The following is a 20,164-nucleotide window of genomic DNA, read 5'->3' on the forward strand; positions in this document are numbered from 1 at the left end:
ATGCTGTGGAATTCCACAGGAAACGCTGACAGAACCAGGAGCCTGCGGAGGCTGTCAGATGGGGCAAGATGCCATTTCATGGGCGTCATTCCCATAATATTCCAACAATATTCTCCACTCAATGTCTTGCTCATACGTTGTTTTTTTAATATATATATAGAATAACTTAAAAGCTTTTAAAAAGAAAATAAGCTCTTAGCAAATAGAAAAGATAAGAATTAGAGGTGATCCGCATCATATGAACTGCAAGTCCACCTATTCATGTAAATATAATTTCTTTCCAGTATGGAAAAACAGCCTTTACTATGATCAAAGCAGACAACTGAAAAGTCCTGGGAGGTGCTTTCAAAATTTCCCTATCTCCTGATATTCCTGAAATCTCACCATTCAAATACATTTGAGTCTTGAGGATTTTCCATTCTTTAAAACATCTCTTTGTACAGCTTCTCTCTCCTCCTATGTGGGACAACACTGAAACTGACAACTCCTAAAGGAGAAATTGGGAATAAACAGGAATCCATGGGGAATGCTGCACAGAGCTGGTAAGGGCAGGTGGGCCGCCCTCGCGCCCTCTGCTTGTGTTGTCCAGCCTGAGGGACATAAGAGCTCTGTTTCCAGATGCCCGAAGAAGAGGCACCATTTCCCTCAGCTCACTTCTGCCTGGGACACTTTCTGTGCACAAGCCTGTGCTGATATGCAAGGCCGTCAGAGGCAGACTACCGTGGGGACAAACACCTGCACTGTTCCCTTGGGAAGAAGCCCTAGAAGTGCCTGGTTTCCTCCACTGGGAATGGAGACAGGTGAGGTGAGATTCTGACCCAGCTCAGCCACTGCTGTCTCAAGTCCTTAAGGCCATCAGCCCCAAATAGCCTAACCTATCCCCCTGCTTCCTGGGTTCGAAAAGGAGCAGAGATGTTTAGAGCAACCTGAAAACTCCAAAATGCTCTAAAACAACTAAGAGCTGGGAGGACACCAGAATAAGCAACTATATTTCAGCCAATGCTGTTGAAATGTTTAGAACCAAAAGTTTTTCTTTTCTTTTTCTTTTTTTTTTTTTTTACCTGACTAAAGTTGGGTAATTCGGGTGAATTGGTAGTGGGCCTAATTCTGAGAAGGCCTGCACCCCCTGCACATCTGTCAGTGACCGAGGTAACATCTCACCTCCCGCTGCTCTCTTCTGTTTCAACAGCTTTCAGAAGTCAGGTGAAGAAGATGGAGGCTATTAGGCCCCTGAAAAATGGCACCGCTTGGGGCACTGGGCAGGAGCATTAAGAACAGAGAGCAGACAATGCAGACCAAAGGGACTCTGGGGGAGCTTTTTTGGGACCTGCTGCATAGACCTCTGCATGTGGGCGCTTTTTCTCCCTTGCTCTCTCCCTTCTTTCTAAACATTTTATTGCAGAAAAGTGCATATGTATATGGACAGCTTGAGGAATTTTCTCAGAACAGTTGCCAATAGCAAGACCTAGAAATTGGCAGCACCCGAGCCCCGGGGCTGCCTACCAGCCACTGCGCCTCCCCCGGACCGACCACTGCTCGCACTTCTAGCGATGTAGATGTGACGTGATCTGGTGTCCTGCGATTATGCTGGGCCCAGGGGCCTATTTTGAGTTGTGTAGCTGGCTTTCAACTTCTTGACTAGTGCTCAGGGTACAGGCTGCCTTAGCCTCGCGGGTGACTGCTACTGGTGGTGGGTGACTCTGTCCACGGGTATATTTCTACAGAGGCAGGAATTTAAGCAGAATTTACATTAGTTAATTTTCTAATGTTCAAACAACCTTGCATTCCTGGAAGAAACCAATGTGGACATGAGGTCCTATCTTTTTTATATATTCCTGGGTTCGGTTTGTTAGTATTTTGTTTAGGATATTTGCATCTTTGCTCATGAGTGCATCCAGACTATAATTATGTTTTCTCAAATGTCCTTACCAGGCTTTGAAACAAAATCCATACTGGCCTTATAAAATGCGCTTGGGGATGCCTCTTTCACCTATTCTTGGGGAATACATTAGTTGTCCATTGCTGCTATAACAAATTACCACAAACTCAGTGGCTTAAAGCAATACAAATTTATCTTATAGCTGTCTGACGCAGGCCTCCCTGGGCTACCACCAAGGTGCCAGGAGAGCACCGCTTTCTTTGCCTGCACTCCCCACTGTGGCCACTTCCTCCCCACTCAGAGCAGCAGGGCCTCCCCCTCCCTCTTCTCACAGCCCTGACCCTGCAGACAGGCCAGGATCATCTCCCCTTCTCCAGGTCTGTAACCTTAACCACACCTGCAAAGTCCCTTCTGCCAGGTAAGGTGACATATTCACAGTCCTGGGATAAGGGCATGGATGTCACCTACCACAGGACGAGCTGTGAAAGACTGGCTTTCTGCTTCAAATGTCTCCCAGGCTTCCTGTTATCTCAGCCTAACCTTCATGGGGATTTTAATTACGGACTGCCATTTGTTATGAGTGTCCATTAATTCTTACATCAGTAAGTTAAGTTTTTTAAATGAAGTTGTCATTTCCTCTGTATTTTCAAATTTACTGACAAAGTTTTAACAACGTCTGCTGGATCTGCAGTGATGATACCATCTTTCTTTTATTCTCACTGTCTTTGCCTTTTTTTAAGAAAAAAAATCAGGTTTATTGAGGTATAATTGACATATAGTAAACAATATTTTAGGTGTACAGTTGTTTGAGATTTTACAAACATATGCAGCCATGTAACCACCACCACAGTAAAGACAGGGAGTAACTGCCACCACTCTGAAAGGTTGTGTACTGTACTGTGAAATCCACTAGGCAGGCCTGGCAACCACAGCTGACCTCTGTCCCTGTAGTTTTGCTTTGAAAAAATGGCCACATAAATGGAGGCATGCAGCCTTTTACATATAGCTTGACTTAGTATGTATGGGATTAACACGTTTTCTCATGTATTGTAGGTTGTCCCTTTATGTCGTGTGGGTGAACTACAAGTTATGCATTCATCAGTTAATGGGCATTGGGTTGTTTGGGGTTTTGGCAGATTATGAAAAAGCTACTATCAACACTTAGGTCCTTGTCTAAACAAATGTTTTTGTTTCTCTTGAGTACATTTTTAGGATGGGGATTCCTAGGTTGTATGGCATACTAAGCAGAACCAGTTCCCTTAAAGTAATTACTGATATATTTGGGTCTAAATCGACCATATTACTACGTGCTTTCTGCTCATTTTACCTGTTCTAATTCCTTTACTTTCTTGCCTTCTAGATTATCATTTTTTGTTAGGCCAGTTTTCCTTCTATTAGCCTGGAATTTACACACTTCACGTTCAGTGCTTACCCTAGAGATTTCAATCAACTAACATAATCTGTATCACCTAATTCTTTCAAAAGATATTAAGCCTTCCTAAGTCCAACATACAAGTGATTTTTGTCAATGTTCCAAGTGTACTTAAAAACAATGTGTATTCTGCGGTTCTGGGTGCATTGTTCCATCTGTGCTTAAAAGGCCAGAGCTGTTACATGTTTTCTTCAAGTCTCCCTTATCTGCACAAATCTATTTGCTTATTCTAGCCTACACAAGATGTTAAGACTTCCCATTAAGTGTGGATTTGCATGTTCCTCAACATGTTCCCGGGCCATTATTTTGTACATAGGAATTTAGAATTCGTAATTATTATTCTCTTGTAAGTGTCCCTCTTTAACCCCAGTAATGCCTTTTGCCTTAAAGTTGTTTTAATATATAGAAAATATAGAGCTATACATTAGCTTTTGGGTAGAGTTTATATGATGTGTCTTTTTTCATCTTCTTTTAATCTTTCTCTGTCTACAAAGACAGTTTAGACAGTTTTAGACAGTTTTCTCTTGTAAACTGCATATAGCTATACTGCATAAAGCATATAGCTTGTCAGAAAATGTTTATCTAAAAAAAAATTAAAGCATATAATCCAAGTAATTACTGATGTATTTGGATCTAAATCTACTGTATTACTACATGCTTTCTGTTCATACCTGTTGTTTCCTCTACTTTCTTGCCTTCTTCCTGATTATCATTTTTTGTTAGACCAGTTTTCCTTCTATTAGCCTGGAATTCACACTTACAGAGACTTTGACATGCACCTTTGATTTACCTGGTTGACTGGGACTTTCATTCTCTTCCCATTTTCATGCAATAACATAGGATCCTGCAATTTACTCCACCCTCAACTTTTATGCCACTACTGTCTTGTATTTTAATTTGCTCTGTATTTTCAACTCCAAAGACAGTATGATTGTTTTATGCAGTCATTATTCATTTGGATTTACCAATACAGCTGCCATCTTCATCATTATACATTCCTTTCTGCATTAGTATTTTTTAAACACTCCTTCGGTGACTCTGTTGTGTCTCTCTCAAGAGTTGGTCTGCCTCCCCGCCCTCCAATATCACTTTCTCATCAACTCTGGAGGAATACCTGACCTTGTTAAGGTCAAACCTTTCCGTGTCTCCTACTGCCTGCCAGACTGGGTTTATGGACTCTCTTCGACCTGGTCCTACCTGCTCCTGAAACCTCGCCCTTACCAGCACCTACTCCTCCCCTGGACCCTGCCCGTGTTCAGCTACTTTCCAGTGCACACATGTCTTACGGATGTGCTGCTCCTTGTCCCTGGACTGCCTGCTCCTTTCATACATGGGACAAGTTGCTCCAGCCCTTCAAGGCTCAGTAGCTCCCCTGTATTCGCTCCTGCATTCTGTGGGCAGAGACAGGCGCCCTTTTGAGAGTACCCTGTTCCATATCTGCTCACCTATCCCCAGTCGTCGGGCTGTCCCAGAATGGCATGGATAGCCCCAGTCATGTTTGTGTCCCCATTTCCTAGCCCAACAGGAAAATGAGGCCTAAACTGAGTTCATCTGCAAAATAAGGATAATAATAATCCCTGTGATGCTGCTTCCTTTTGTGGTGGGTTGAAGCTCAAATCAGTCTGTAAAAGAGCTTTAAACATCAGAGGAGCATGTACAAAGATTAATGGCTGTTAGTCAGAGGCAGTTGTTTCACATGTTTAATAGAAAAGTTTTAAACAAAATACGACTGTTTTGTTCCCAGGAAATTTATTAATTTAAGCACCAGTGGGTAATAACTCATTTTCTAACCTTGTACCTGATAGCAGAGAATTAATTAGCTTTGTGATATTTTTAAAAAGAACCTGAACTTTATAGTATAATTGTTTTAATTTTTTTTTGTAGCGTAGCTCTTTTAAAATATAATCTTATGTGGAATCCCAAATACATGAAATAAAATTCCATTATGGTTAAAGCAGGAGTGAGCTTTTCTCCCAGAAGAGTTGTCAAAAGTACAAAATGATTGCCCTGCTGTTGAGTCTTAGACAGGTTTCCTTTCTCTTCAACCAGAAATTTAAATAACTTTGTTTACCATGCAAACTTATGAGAGTTAAGGAGAGCTGCTTTATGTATAGCTTGGTCTAACATAGCCACATACAACAAGCACTGCTATAAATGCCACGAGCTCCCCCAGGAGAGTGCGTGGGCCAGTGCTGAGCACTGTGGGCTGGCCCGCTCTGTACACAGGCTGCTTCCCCGCCCTCAGGGGCTCCCCAGCTACCAGAACCTGGGTGCTGCTGGTCTTGAGAAGGAATTTCAGAGCTTGTTCTGTGACACTTACAACTTAATTTACTAAAGTTTTAAAAGGCTGAGAGATATTTGTGAATTTCAAATAGAAAAATGAAATGTAAAGTGTTTGTACAGATAATATTGTGCTATGAAATGAAAGGTTTTATTTACAACTTATATAACTTACAATGATTATTCAGAACCTCACGTAGACTAAAACTTTCTGTTGTCTGAAGATACCGGTAAACCACCTCCTCATAGTAAAATAATATCAAAATTAATTTTGATAAAATGTTTCTTAAAATGACAGTTTGCAAAAAGAAAAATTAATTTAAGCACATTTTAGTAAATATGTAAGTATATTTTATTTTTCAAATGTAATGTCAGTTTTATTTGAATATTCAAGAACAAAAAATGAAAATTTATATACTTACAACTGTTAAGAAAATGTTAGAAACCATTAAAATGTTCTCAGAAAACTAAGGCACTGAATGCAAATATCCCTTGAAATATGAACTATCTAAATTTTTATATCTTTAATATTCAGATGTTCATAGATGGTTTCTTAAAAAATATATTTAATGAAATGATTCAGCCTTATTAATTTTCCCTGAAAGATAGAGTTTTAAAACAAGTATATAAAACATCCTAATGAAAATAGTGTGATATACCCAGGTTAAATGTACTTTATCAAAAGGGTTTATATACCTGGATGTTTTTACTTTTAAACATTTGTTTCATCTCAGTAATACATCAGCCTCAATAAGGCATACTGAAGCATGAAAAGTTATCATTATATAATTTGACACAAAAGCTTAGGATCATATTACCATACGGATAATTGTATCAAAAATTTTAAAGTTCTATATAACTATTGAAAGATTAGAGTTTTAACTCTCTAATACATTCCTAAACATATTCCCAAAGCTTTTGTTTTTAAAGAATATACAAAAAAAAAGGTTCATCTAGAACATAAATGCAATCAAGATGGCCATAATATTAAAGAGTTCTGTATTCTCAATGGCACTGAGACTTTGCTCTTTGGTATAATGTACTGCAAAGTAACAGGAAAAAAGATCTAGATTCATTGCAAAATGGCAACTTAAAAATTTCTAACAACAGTGAAGGTTGTTATACAGCAGGTTGAAATACAGGTTGATTATCCCTTATCCAAAATGCTTGGGACCAGGAGTTTATTTCAGATTTCAGATTGTAGAATATCTGCATATACATAATGGGACCCAAGTCTAAACACAAAATTCATTTATGTTTCACATACACCTTATCTACATAGCTAGAAGGTAATTTTATATAATATTTTTAATAATTTTGTACATGAAACAAAGTTTGTATACATCAATCTTTCAGAAAGAAAGGTGTCAGGTGTAGAATATTTCCACTTGTGATGTCATGTGGTTGAAAAGTTTTGTATTTTGGAGCATTTCATATTTCAGATTAGGGATGTTCAGCCTATAATATCATCCACTCTGGCTTATGTATTGACCTTGTATTTAAAAGTATTTTTCCATAAATGTCAGTAACTGTGGCCATTTGAGAGATATAAAGTAAGTGATAAAGCAAATAAAAATGGCAAGAAAATCAAAGCACACTTCTGGTGTTTTAATAACTTTTGCTTGTGATGATCTTCTGTGCTCTGGAACTGCTGTTTTACATGTAATTAGAGCTGGAAAGAAAGAAAACCTTTTGATTGGTATAATAAAAAAACATATAGGAGCTAGAAATGAGCAAATATACATGTAATATAGGATATTTAGTTATAGGACTTTGAAAAAGAAAAAAAAATCCTCAAACACCAAATCATATTATCTTGAAAAGCTAAAAAAAACTATGGGCTTGGTCCTGATTTTGCGAATAACAGCATGGTTCTCAAGTGGAACAGGGTGATAATTTTTACAAGCTAAATGTAAATTGTCTTTCATAAGTGGAACAAAATCTAATTCTGGTAACACTGGATAAAAAGGTTAAAGATCCCTTAGCTTTATAATACAAAGCATGTTGAAAAGCAGTAATAAGTTAGATTTATAGTTTACCTTTTGAGATTCAATGCTTTAACAAAATATAGCTATTATACTATCATTTTATTTTTCAACAAATAATTGCATGCCTATTATGTACCAGGAACTGGTCTAGGCACTGGGGATGGATACATCAATTAACAAAATAAAGATCCATGCCTTGTAGAGCTTACATTAAAAGATCATACATGAGAAGAATCTATTCTTTTCCCAAAAAACAATAAAATCTATAGGTCAGTTAAATCCACCAAAATCTGTGGATTTACTTCTCCATATTTAAAAAATGGAAGGTGACCATGGGCCAAGATGATGTTTTCCAAAATATTCTGAAGTTGAGTTATAATATTCTGAAAATGCTGAGTTTGAAATAGATGCAGTGAGAAAATTAAACCAGAGGAAGTGCTGCTCTGGGAGGGACACAGGAGGACATGGTGCGGCTAACACAGAGGTGGCTGAAGTGAACTAAGGCAGAGACCCACAGAGGCCCATTCTGAACAGAACAGAGGTCATGGTGAATTTCAACAACAGTCAAGTAGTTAAGACTGACAAGAACATTTTAAGCGGGAGAAATAAAATGAGGAACACAAAGTACAGAAGGAAATTATCAAAAAGGAAAAAAAAACTTATTTTCCAAAACTGTGGTAACTTATTTTAACACATACCCCAAACCTACAAGCCTTGAGATTCCCATCCAGTGCTATTCATGGCGCCCCCTTGCACTGTGGCCCCTCTACCTTCCTCTGCATCTTTACGTCCACAATTGGTTTTAGAACTTCTGACATCAAAGCACAGGAGTTGGAATCGATAGCCCGGTTCCCTTATTAAAATAAAAATTCTCACAAAATCAATATCAGTAGAATTTGTTTTAAAAAAGTGAGCCTAAGAATTAGGATTTTTCTAAATAAAATGCTATATTTTATGTCTATGATTCCCCAACAAAGTATGCAGCTTCCATTTAGACATGAAATTCAAAATAACTCATTGGTAGGTCAGCAGTCATTAGCTGTGTACTAGGCCCAGGGCTGGGCTATGAAGTAAGAGCAGCCAATTTCTTTCCCCAGTTAACTGATCCTTTTACATTGTGATGTATTTTTATTTTGTTCCCTCATTCATTCATTCTGGCATCTATGTCCTGAGCATGTAATCTGTGCAGGTGCTGCTCTAGGAGCTGGAGAGGCTGCAGTGCCCAAGACGACAGGCCTCTCTCTGCTCTCCAGGAGCTGCATTTAGGTGCAGGAGGCGGAAGAGGAGCAAGTGAGACAGAGAGCAGAGCTGGGAGACCCAACAGGGCCAGGGGACAGACGTGGGGCGGAGCGGCAGGGCAGGGTGGCTGGGGACGCTTACTTCTTGCGGTCCTTGTCTTTCCTCAGGTTGCTACCGGTTGCCAGAAAGGACTGGTTCTGGAATATCTCACAGGTAGCTTTCTTTTTAGAGAAGGCGATTATATCTTCATCCAAAAGTCTTTTCTTCTCTTCGAGCTTTACTCTCTCTTCTTGGTGAATTCTCTTCAGGTGCTCAAACTTGGCCTGCAGCTGGAAAAACAAGTGCAATTCACGCTCCTGACACTGCGCGGCAGCACCCGCACGGGATGCCGGGGGCCGCCCAGCCTTGCGATCCGCGGCACCGCAGCCGGCCTAACAAGGCTCAGCAGTTCAGGCTCCAAATAAAAGTTTACATATGAAACTGCCTTGGGAACTTTAATTTTAAATGAGTTCCCATGCAAAAAATGCTTTAGCCAAATCGAATAAAAACCAGAGCCTCATAAAAAAACTTTTTAAAACATCTGAGCTTTTCCTAGAGTTTTTGTTTTCTCTTTATATTTTCCCCACAAAGCCTCTTACATAAAGTTTCTCAACTCCATGCTCAATAAAAATAAGAGACACAAAGTACAGAATGAAATTGTCGAAAAATTTTTTATAAACCCTATTTTCCAAATAAAGTTTAACATGTGTAGTCAGTTATTGAAAATTATACTGGGAAACCTCACTGGAAAGCAAATGTCAATTGTCAATTTATGTCAAGAACCTTAAAAGTATATCGTATTTTTCCACAGTCATTCAACTTCTTGAAATCTAAACTAAAATAAATTCTAAATTCAGAGAAAGCTTTGTATACAAAAACACTCACCATAGAATTTGCACTATACTGGGAAAAAACAGCCTAAGTATCCAATAAAGAGAAAGTCAAAATATAAGTTTATGCTAAATACACTCAATGCAGTTGTGGGAGACCAGAATGGGCCACCCCAAATATGAAGGCAGTTCAGCAGCAGGAGGAGAGCTCTCCCCCTTCCCTCTATCTGCCTAAAGGCAGGACATGATTTACAAAGACAAATGGGATGCTACTCCCTACCCTCCGCCCAGGGAGAATACAGGTTAACCATTGTTAACCACCAAAGACAACTGTAGGAACCTTTCGGGCCCAGGAAGGTACCAGAGGAATCCACATTAACCAGCTTCACTAACTAGCCATTATCTGCTAGTTATTTGCTGTCCTCCAAGTTGCTGCCCCTAGAGACTCAAAAGTCTTTTTCATCTGTCTTGTCACTGCTCTAAAAATTTCCTGTGCTTCATTGAAGATGCTATATAAGCTGCAATTCAAAGTCACCTCTTTAAAAACCACTCATTGTGTTTCCCAGGTATATGTGAAATATATTTATACATGTTTATTTATACATGTTAATAAACTTCTGTTCAATTTTCTCTTGATAATCTGACAATATGGCAAACATAGCATCCATTCCAACTAAGAATCCATGGCATACAACAGTTGAGAAAATACTTCATTAAAAATCAGAGGCTAAGGGTAGAAACCAGAGATAGCCGAACTCCAGTCTAATGCATTTTTATAATAGTATGTTCCAGATATGTAACAGGTTGTCCTGTGAGCCAGTGAGTCCCTGATAGACGTATTCAAAGGGAGGCAAGGTTGAAATAGAAAATTAAGTAAGGCCTTTCTAACCTAAGATGCTTTTATTCCAGATGCCTTTTCAGAGAGGCATCAGTTCCTTAGCATTTACTTATTTAAACAGCTTCTGGTTTTATAAAAGATACATAAGTGTGACAGAGAGAGAGAGAGGGAGAGTGTGTGTGTGTGTGTGTGTGTGTGTTTTTAAAGGGTGGGCCTCCCTTAGCTGTCATTCAAATTAGTGGCACAAACAGAGCAAGTGCACTCCCAAAGTGTGGCAAAGGAACAGGGTGGGGGGTAAGGCCTGGAAGGGAGCCTAAGGAGCAGGGCAGGTTTCTGTTATGTGAATGGAGACACACTTGGTTACTTAAATGGAGGCTGCACACTTTATATGCATACTGAAGTACCTTGAAAGCTGACAGAGTACTTCCTACATCATTTGTGAGGTTGACTAAAAATTCCAGGAAAAGTCAATGAGGAAAACATTTAAAAGAAGGGGTGGGGAGGAAGGTGTGAATGTGACTATTATTCATATGACATGGAGTTTGCAGCTTTTCATAACAATAATCTATTCTATGTACATGAAGCACACACTTATGGTTCTGTTGTTCACTATGACAGGCAGTTAATTCAAACATATTTTTAAATGCTCAAAAAATTGAAAACAAGGTATCTTTTGTGCTGTTAATAATTAGTCACCAGTTCTCTTAAGTTGCCAATATGGTGCAGAAGCCCTCCCTTACCCCAGGGAATATATTACAAAACCCTCAGTGGATGCATGAATCCTCAGACAGTACCAAACCTATATATAACTATGTTTATTTTGCTATATATACATATCTATGATAAAGTTTTATTTATAAATCAGGCACAGTAAGAGATTAACAAAAACTAATAATAAAATAGAACAATTATAACAATATACTATATAAAAGTTTTATGAATGTAGTCTCTCTCTCTCTCTCTCTCTCTCTTTTGCTAATACTTTTGGACCACGGTTGACCATACTGAAAAGTTAGGAAGTGAAACCAAGGATGGGGGACTGCTGTACGATGCCATGGCATCTGTGAACACTACTTCCGAAAATACTATACATTCCATTACTCAATGGTTCTTTTAAAAGTATCCATTTTTAGAAATTAGAAATGAATACCAGAGAAAACACTTCTCTCTTGTTGAGCTAGTAGACAACTTTAATGTAAGCTCTGTGTTCACTGTGGTTCCTTTTTGCCTTGCCTGCATGGAAGTCAGAGCCCAGTCTACCGGTCCACTTAAAAGTTCCCTCAACCTGAAGCTCTCAGTTGCCCCTCTGTGCAAGTGCCTTCTTCTTGCCTGTATTATAAAGCTCCTATTCTCTTCATGTTCATAGTTGCAAGGTGGTTGCATTTTTTATCGTAAACTATCTAGAACACTTTTTGGAAATAGGAGGGGCATAAATGTTAAATGAAAAAATTATATTAAGAAATAGACGGACATACAAAATTGGTAAATAGTAATATCTTGATGATGGTCATGTAATTTGGGGGATAAATATAAACTATACTCTTTCTTGTAGTGGGGGAGGGCTTATGGTATATGGGAAATCTGTGTGTCATACATGACATGCCTTGTGAGTTCACCTAGAATTATCGCAATAAAGATGTAGCGAACATAACATGTCGACCATATTTGGAGACCTCATTAGTTCTGTGCATCTCCCTACTCTAGTCATCTAATGTTCACATAGTATCATCTAACTGCATAGCATTGTATTGAGCTAACTAAATATGAAAATCCAGATTTATACAAAAGATAAATTAAGGGTATTTGTTTCATCACAATATTGGAAAAGACAGTTTAAATAACAAGGTCCTCTAATATAGAATTCAATAATATTTTGGATGGTATCTTTTATTAGTGACTGTCAGTTTCTTATTGCAATAACTAGCTTTAAAATGTTAGCAGCCAAGTACTGGGTGACTAACTGTCCCAGTTTGCCTGTAAAAGGCCTGGTTTATATCAACCTGTTGTTCTGATATAATTATAAATAAGCTTCCTCTCCCTCTACAACCCTCCTAATCAAGACCATAAATTATACAGTCCCTTTAGTCCTTCAATTGATGATTCTTGGTCTTGTGGAACAAAGATTAGTGACTGGATGACATCTTCACCAGGCTGACCCAGACTCTGAGCAGGAACAGTATTGGCTTCAGTGTCAAACTGGTCATGAGGTGCCTTGTTAAATATTAGCACAACAAGTCCTTGAAATCTACTGTCCCTAAAGCTACATAATTAAAAGTTTAGAGCTCTTGCAGCAACTCTTGTGGTTGATGCCTTGGCTTTAAATTAGTTTCATCACTCATTTAATATATACTCTTAATAAAAACAGCACTTCAACCATAAAAATAAACAAAAATCTATGAATCACTTACTGACAAATAGTACTTATCTCTTTCCCCCCAACCATGTGGTCTCCCTGAATTCTCCTTTTAAACAATACATACACATTTAAGCAAAATATTCTTATGTGGGATTTTAAAAATTAAAAATCAACTATAAACTACATCTATATATTCTCTTTCTTCTAATTGGTAAGACTAAGAATCATGACATATAAGAAACAAACTCTTAGAAGAATTTTACTCTACTATGGCCTTAAAGATGAATCTACTAATTAAAAGAAAAATTGTCATCCTTATTTTGTAATTATCACAACTTCTTCCTTAACATTTATATTTAAAAATAACTCCAAACTAGGGACAATTCTTGAATAAAAAAGAAGAAACTAAACAAACATAATATCCAAATGCCATATATGATCTGTGATTGAATCCTACTTCAAAAACAAAAAAGAAAATCACCAAAGAAAAATAAACAATGAAAGACAAGACAATTGTGGGGCAACTGGAGAAATCGGGATATAAACTGGAGATCAGGTAAGATTATGGCATTCCTATTAATTTCTTAGGTGTGGGGAAGGACATGGGTACCCTAATACTTTCAACTTTTCTGTTGTTTAAACTTTTTCAACAGAATTTTTCATTATAATTCAAATGATAAATAAATTAGTAGATTATTACTTTTACAAAACCATTTCCTGTAGGGTTCATTTAAATAGCAAGTACAAGTGTACTTGACATAATAAATTTTCAAAATTAAATTACAGATAACTCTTCAGAAACTCTTGTATTATCTAGTTTATTTATATTAACATTTCTGTCTTCTCTTACAGATTCCCTTTTGCAGCAAAATGACCTTCATTCTAAATGTGGCTGTTTACTTAAAAGTCATTATTGCTGTTAGCTCTGTAGGTCTACAGAAAATAGTTTAACTCAAAACTAAAACTGCTGCTTGAAGAACTAGACACAAACAAAACCATGGAAGTTCACTGGTGATATTTTCTTGTGCCAAGGCTATCCTAAGGTCATCTAGACCATCAAACTGCATCCAGAAATCCTGAGTTCAAAAGCAAGGAAAAGCTACTTTACAGCTCTCACAGTTACCAACTTTATGGCAAACAACTACCCCAACAATTCTCAAAAAAAGGTTTTAGCCACAGCTAAAACATTTATGGCTCATGGTGAACATATAATATTTAAAATACTTCTTAGTAACCTAGTCTATTACAAGTCCTTGGTAAACCACTCTAATGGAAGATGATTTGCTTAAAAGGGCAAAATTTTCATTTGATTTCGGATTATGACTTTTTAAAAAGTCTGTATTGAAAGACTACACGTTAAATAGCTACTTTTAAATGGACAAGTAGCCTACAAAAGCATCTCAACCAAATTCTTACAATAAATCTCCCAAATTAATAAAATAACTAAAAAACGCAAATCACATCCAACCAAGGTACTTGCCTCTCTTTCAGCTTCTTTCAATATAGCTTCTTTCTCCTTCACTCGCTGCACAAACATCTGCTTCATTTCTTCTTCCTTCCTCTGACGTTCACCATGGAATTCATGTCTTTTGGCTTCGTAGGTCTCCTGAAGACTAAAATAGGTATTTGTGTTACTCTTCTGTTAAAAGATGATGTAATAAACTTGCAGAAATACAGTAAGTCCTCACTTAACATCCTCAATAGGTTCTTGGAAACTGTGACCTTAAGTGAATGAATGAAACCAGTTTTCCCATAAGCTAATTGACATAAACAAGGATTAAGTTCCTGTCTTGAAAACATCACCAAACTTCTGCATAAAGACCCAAAACACTTCTAATATTAAACACCGAAAACATTTCCTTGCTATTCCTCTCCTCTCTAGCATAAAAGTAGCTTGCTCTCATGAATCTTTAATACCAACATAATACTATCATTGTAAATCTCAGTGACTTAAAGTTGAAGAGGAAGAAAAAAATTTTCGGATGCTCATCAAGAAAAGTCGTTAAGCCTTCACTTGGGACCTGTTTAGTTGTGTTTCATGTATAGTTCTAACAAGCCTGGTGAACTTTTCCCAAGTATATTTACTGTGAACTGTATAAAGTAAGTTAACTATTTATTTCTTAAGAGATGCAAAGACATAAAATGTCAAATGCTTAAGCAACTCTAAAATACTACATAAATCTTCTTTTCAAAGCTATGATATAGCTTTCAAAGCTACGGTATAGGTCCCATACTTCAATGACAGTGATTTCGTACTGAAATGCTAAAGGTGATCATGGGAAAGAGATTAGTTATGTTAATCTGAAATTATTAAATTTGGGGATTTAAAAAGTTTCATAAAATCATGTTTCAAATGGTTTAAATAAGTAATATAAAAATATTAAGATCAGTTAATTAAAACTATAAGAGTATAATGCCACTTACTTAAGTGGACCTTTTGATAAGCACTTGATCAGTGTTGGTGGATTAGGATACCAACTATGAGTCAGCAGAACCATTCAACAAATGTAAATGGAAAAACAAACTGAAGATCTGGCAAAGAGGGGCTGGGAAGTACACAGAAGTAAAGGTCACCCTGACAGGTTCATGTAACTTTTTTATTGCTAGATAGATATAATACTGAGAGACAGTTTACTTGCCAACCAAATCATAGTAACTGCCAAATTAAATGGGGAACATTCCTCAGAAAATAGAATGTAACTTATTGAAACTATAAAAAATAAAAGCTTCCTAATACATTAGGCTATAATGAACTACAGAAGCATTATCAAATCACTTATTTACTAATGAGAAAGCACCAGAAGAGACACTTTGCCTCAACTTGACTCAAGAAGTCCAGAAATTCAGCAGGAGATGTCTCTGCTCTGAAGGAGAACAGGCTGGAAGGGGAGAGCCTCCAAGCACAAACCTAGCTGCCCCTTTCTAGCTGGTTCTCTGCAAGCAGCTTCTAGTCACTGTTCCTGCCCCACTTCTCATCTGAGCCATGACCAGATGCTTCTCAAACTGAAGAAATGCTCCATAAGTGGATATGATGGGCAACATACGATTCCAGATTGCCCACCACCTGTCCGTCTCCTCTTGTTCTATTGTCTCGATTATCTCTTGGTGAGCTACCGCTCTCCCATGGGACACAGCCTGGTGGGACAATTAATCAGATTCATGCCCACTGCCAATCAAGAGATGGGAATGTGACCTACGTTAGGCCTACTGGATGCACCTTCCCTGGACTATGAATTGTGAGCAGTAGACAAAGAAGGCTAGCAATGGTTTCAGTTCATTCTCTCCATTCCCAGAGCTAGAACAAAACTGGTTTCTACCTATCTAAGCCTTCCCAGTGAATCTTTCTTTTTATTTTTTTGAAACAGAGTCTAGCTGTGTTGCCCAGGCTAGAGTGAGTGGCGTGGCATCAGCCTAGCTCACGGCAACCTCAAACTCCTGGGCTCAAGCAATCCTGCTGCCTCAGCCTCCCGAGTAGCTGGGACTACAGGCATGCGCCAGGCTAATTTTTTGTATATATATTAGTTGGCCAATTAATTTCTTTCTATTTATAGTCTCGGTCTTGCTCAGTCTGGTTTCGAACTCCTGACCTTGAGCAATCCGCCCACCTGGGCCTCTCAGAGTGCTAGGATTACAGGCGTGAACCACCGCGCCCGGCCTGAATCTTTAAATCCTACCCTATGTAGCCCTCTAACCACTACCCTTTTTAATTGAACACAGAGTAGTCTTCATTATTTTCAAAGAACTATAAAGAAGTGCCTCTGTACCTGTACAGCACAGATCTGGGCCTCAACTTCAACACAGCAGCACATTCCCTCTTTCTCAACACCCTCTTCACTCACTTCTAAGAAGTGACACTGCTGGCTTTCCTCCCCCTCCACCCAACTCTTCTCAATGTATCCTCCCTGCTCTTCCAGCTGACAAATAGAGTGACTCCATGCTATTGCCCAGGCACCTTTCTTTCCAGATGGGCTTCTCTAGGGAGTCTCGACCCTGCCTATATTTTCAATTAACCATCTAAATGCTTATGACTCTTTAGTGGTTTCCTCTGGCTTAGCACTTCTCTGGATCCAGATAAATTTAAGTGCCTACTTGACACTGTCACTTGAATGTTTCAGAGAAACTCAAAGTCAACAGGTCCCCAGCAGATCTTATGATCTCCCTTGTGCCTACCCGTGGCCTATGAAAAAAGCCAGTCCTCCTTTAGCGATCCCTATCTTTTTTTTTTTTTTTTTTTTGAGACAGAGTCTCGCTTTCTTGCCTAGGCTAGAGTGAGTGCCTTGGCGTCAGCCTAGCTCACAGCAACCTCAAACTCCTGGGCTCAAGCGATCCTCCTGCCTCAGCCTCCCGAGTAGCTGGGACTACAGGCACGAGCCACCATGCCCGGCTGATTTTTTTTTATATTATATATATTAGTTGGCCAATTAATTTCTTTCTATTTTTATGGTAGAGACGGGGTCTCGCTCAGGCTGGTTTTGAACTCCTGACCTTGAGCAATCCGCCCGCCTCGGCCTCCCAGAGTGCTAGGATTACAGGCGTGAGCCACCGCGCCCGGCCAGCGATCCCTATCTTGATGAACGCAGTGACCATCCACCTAGCCATGACACCATAAGTCTAGGATACCAGAAATCCCTTTCTAGCCTCCTGCTTTTTTATCCTCTTATATTCAAACAACGATCAAACTCTTCCAATTTCGCCTTCTAGACATCTTCTTTATTTTCATTGTTACCACTTTAGTCCAAGGAATACTCTCCTAAGCATCTTTGCATACCCCTTCAATACCTTCTTCACACCGGAGCCAAGAGTGAATTTTAAAATTCAAATATGGTAATCACTTCTAAAATGACTCTGCCTCCCCTTAGGACAATGACCAAATCCTCACCAGGGACCCCACGGCTCCTGCCCCCTGACTCTCTCAATCTCATGCCAGTCCAGTCCTGGCCCCATGGAACTCCAGCACACTCATCTCCTCCCAGTGGTAAAGATGCCATTCTTCCTCTATGTTCTGTGTCTTTGCATGTGTCTTGCTTTGTATTTCCCAAGTTATGATAGCTCACAATAGTCACTGTCTCAAAGGAATCTTCCCGAACTTTCCAGCTTAAATCAGTTGCCATCCCCCCCCCACCCCATTATACACTGTCTACTTCTGTAGTGCACATACCTTGGCTGTAATTTACTATACAATACCATGTTTCCCCAAAAATAAGACCTACCCATAAAATAAGCCCTAGCAGGATTTCTAAGCATTTGCGCAATATAAGCCCTAACCCTGAAAATAAGATACGTGGCTACCTGGCCACACAGCGTATCAGCACAACCCATGCATTTCATCGCAGAGCAATAAAGATGAGCAGCCTTTCTCATCTGCCCCATCGTGACAGCTACCATCCCAGAGGTGACTGGAAAGGTGCGGGCAGCCCCACCAACAAGGTCGGCTCTTCCTGTCAGGTCCTGGCCATCCTGTACGTGCTGCAAGCTGAGGCTTTTGAGGGGAAAATAACACATCCCCTGAAAATAAGCCCTAGGGTGTCTTCTTGAGGAAAAATAAATATAAGACCCTGTCTTATTTTCAGAGAAACATGGTAGGTGTTTAATTTGGGGGCCTCTCCTACAAGAATGTAAACTTCATGAAAGACAATATTAAATCCCCAGCACTTAGCCCAGAGCCTTGCAAATAGTAAACATTCAAAAATTACTTATTATTTTACCTAGTATTATTCACTGTTGACTCTCAAAGTACTCGCTCAGCCTTACCTTTCCCCTAAGCCAGGGGTCCTCAAACTTTTTAAACAGTGGGCCAGTTCACTGTTCCTCAGACCATTGGAGGGCCAGACTATAGTTTAAAAAAAACTATGAACAAATTCCTATGCACACTGCACATATCTTATTTTGAAGTAAAAAAAAAAAAACGGGCAAAAACACATGTTGCCCATGGGCCATAGTTTGAGGACGCCTGCCCTAAGCTCTGGAAACATCTATGTAATAACCTACTCAAATTCTTCACCTTAATATTTAATAAGCAGCTTAAATTTAACATTTCCAAAACCTCTTGATTTCCTACCCCATCCCTTCTCATCCTGCTCATCTCAATAAAGAACACCACCAGTCACCCCATTTATCAGGTCAAAATAGTGACTCAAATGATCCTTGATTTCTCTGTCCTTTAAATCCCATATAGGGAGTCCTATTGACTCTAACTTCAAATACATACCCTAAATATGCTTCTCACACCTCCATCACTACCACCCTCGTCCACACATCTACCTTCTCAGGCCTGCACTACCGTAGCAGCCTCCTAACGTGGATCTCCCCACCCCCACCCCCTCTTCTCTACACAGGCCCAGAGTGCCCTCCTCCCACCCCCACAGCAGAAGCGCTATAAGGACAAGATCTGGTTTGACCCCACAGTACCTACATACCCAGTGACTAGTATCATGCCCAACAGATGGTAGACAAATAACAATTATTTGCTGAATGACTGAAAATTTTGAAATGTAGATTCCCAGGCTCTGTGCTTGGAAATTCTGACCCTGCGTTTCTTAATCATCCTCAGGTGACTGACGATGGATCCACCAGGCAACCTGGACCCCTCTCCTTGGAGAGGACTTCAGAGCTGCCCGCTTGCTCTCGCTCAGGATCCTTGCCTCCTCAGTGCGCAGAGACCTCTCAGTTACCCGAGATGTGGAAGAAATGAGAAGTGAAGACTCCTCAGGGAAACACTACAGAAGTCAACTTGAGATGGTTAATCTTTAGTGAAGATAATATGATTAAAAAATTTGTTTTACTGGAATGATTGGCCCACAACCAGAGCACAGCATGCCTAAATTTGGTGGGGGTGGGGGTGGGGGTCAGGGGGTAAATTCTTAATTTACTATGCTACCGGAAGCTAAAACAATAATTAAATCCATAGATTAAAAAGTTTAAAACTTCAACTTCATTTATGATTAAGTCTTCCAAAAGGTCATACAAAATAGCAGCACTGATTTGATACACTATTTCTCCTTCCATCTGTGTTTACTCTGGGGTAAGTGTTAACAGCCAGGGAAAATGCTGACATGCAAACAATGCAATGAAAAAGGAATCCTCAGTCTCATAGCAGGGTTTAAAATAGCCTTTGCCCCAAGGATCTCATGCTTTTCTCCATGCAAACACTACTCTGGAATGCTACATCAAATCAGATTTGCTGTAGTACATTAAGGACTAGAGTTTCATGTGTATACATCTTAATTAAAAAAAGAAAGTTGGGGATATAGCATCACATAAAATAACCAAGGAAATTTATAACA

At 39.1% G+C, this 20,164-nt stretch overlaps 1 protein-coding gene across 2 annotated transcripts in view; it reads right to left on the bottom strand.

Moving 5' to 3' along the window:
- Positions 1 to 7,178: 7,178 nt before the first annotated feature.
- The window catches only part of SEPTIN10 (septin 10), a 63,190-nt gene continuing 50,204 nt past the window's right edge, over positions 7,179 to 20,164 (bottom strand). The window contains exons 9-12 of one of the 2 annotated variants that reach the window (XM_020286295.2): positions 14,362 to 14,494; positions 8,960 to 9,147; positions 8,278 to 8,432; positions 7,179 to 7,263 (exon numbers count right to left, since the gene is read on the bottom strand). In XM_020286295.2, the coding sequence (XP_020141884.2) occupies positions 8,285 to 8,432; positions 8,960 to 9,147; positions 14,362 to 14,494 (469 nt within the window). In that variant the 3' untranslated portion in view covers positions 7,179 to 7,263; positions 8,278 to 8,284. The remainder of the gene's footprint in view (positions 7,264 to 8,277; positions 8,433 to 8,959; positions 9,148 to 14,361; positions 14,495 to 20,164) is intronic. The other variant, XM_012737609.2, reaches the window with a different exon arrangement.

Source organism: Microcebus murinus, chromosome 3 (assembly GCF_040939455.1).
Source record: "Microcebus murinus isolate Inina chromosome 3, M.murinus_Inina_mat1.0, whole genome shotgun sequence".
Classification (NCBI taxonomy): domain Eukaryota; kingdom Metazoa; phylum Chordata; class Mammalia; order Primates; family Cheirogaleidae; genus Microcebus; species Microcebus murinus.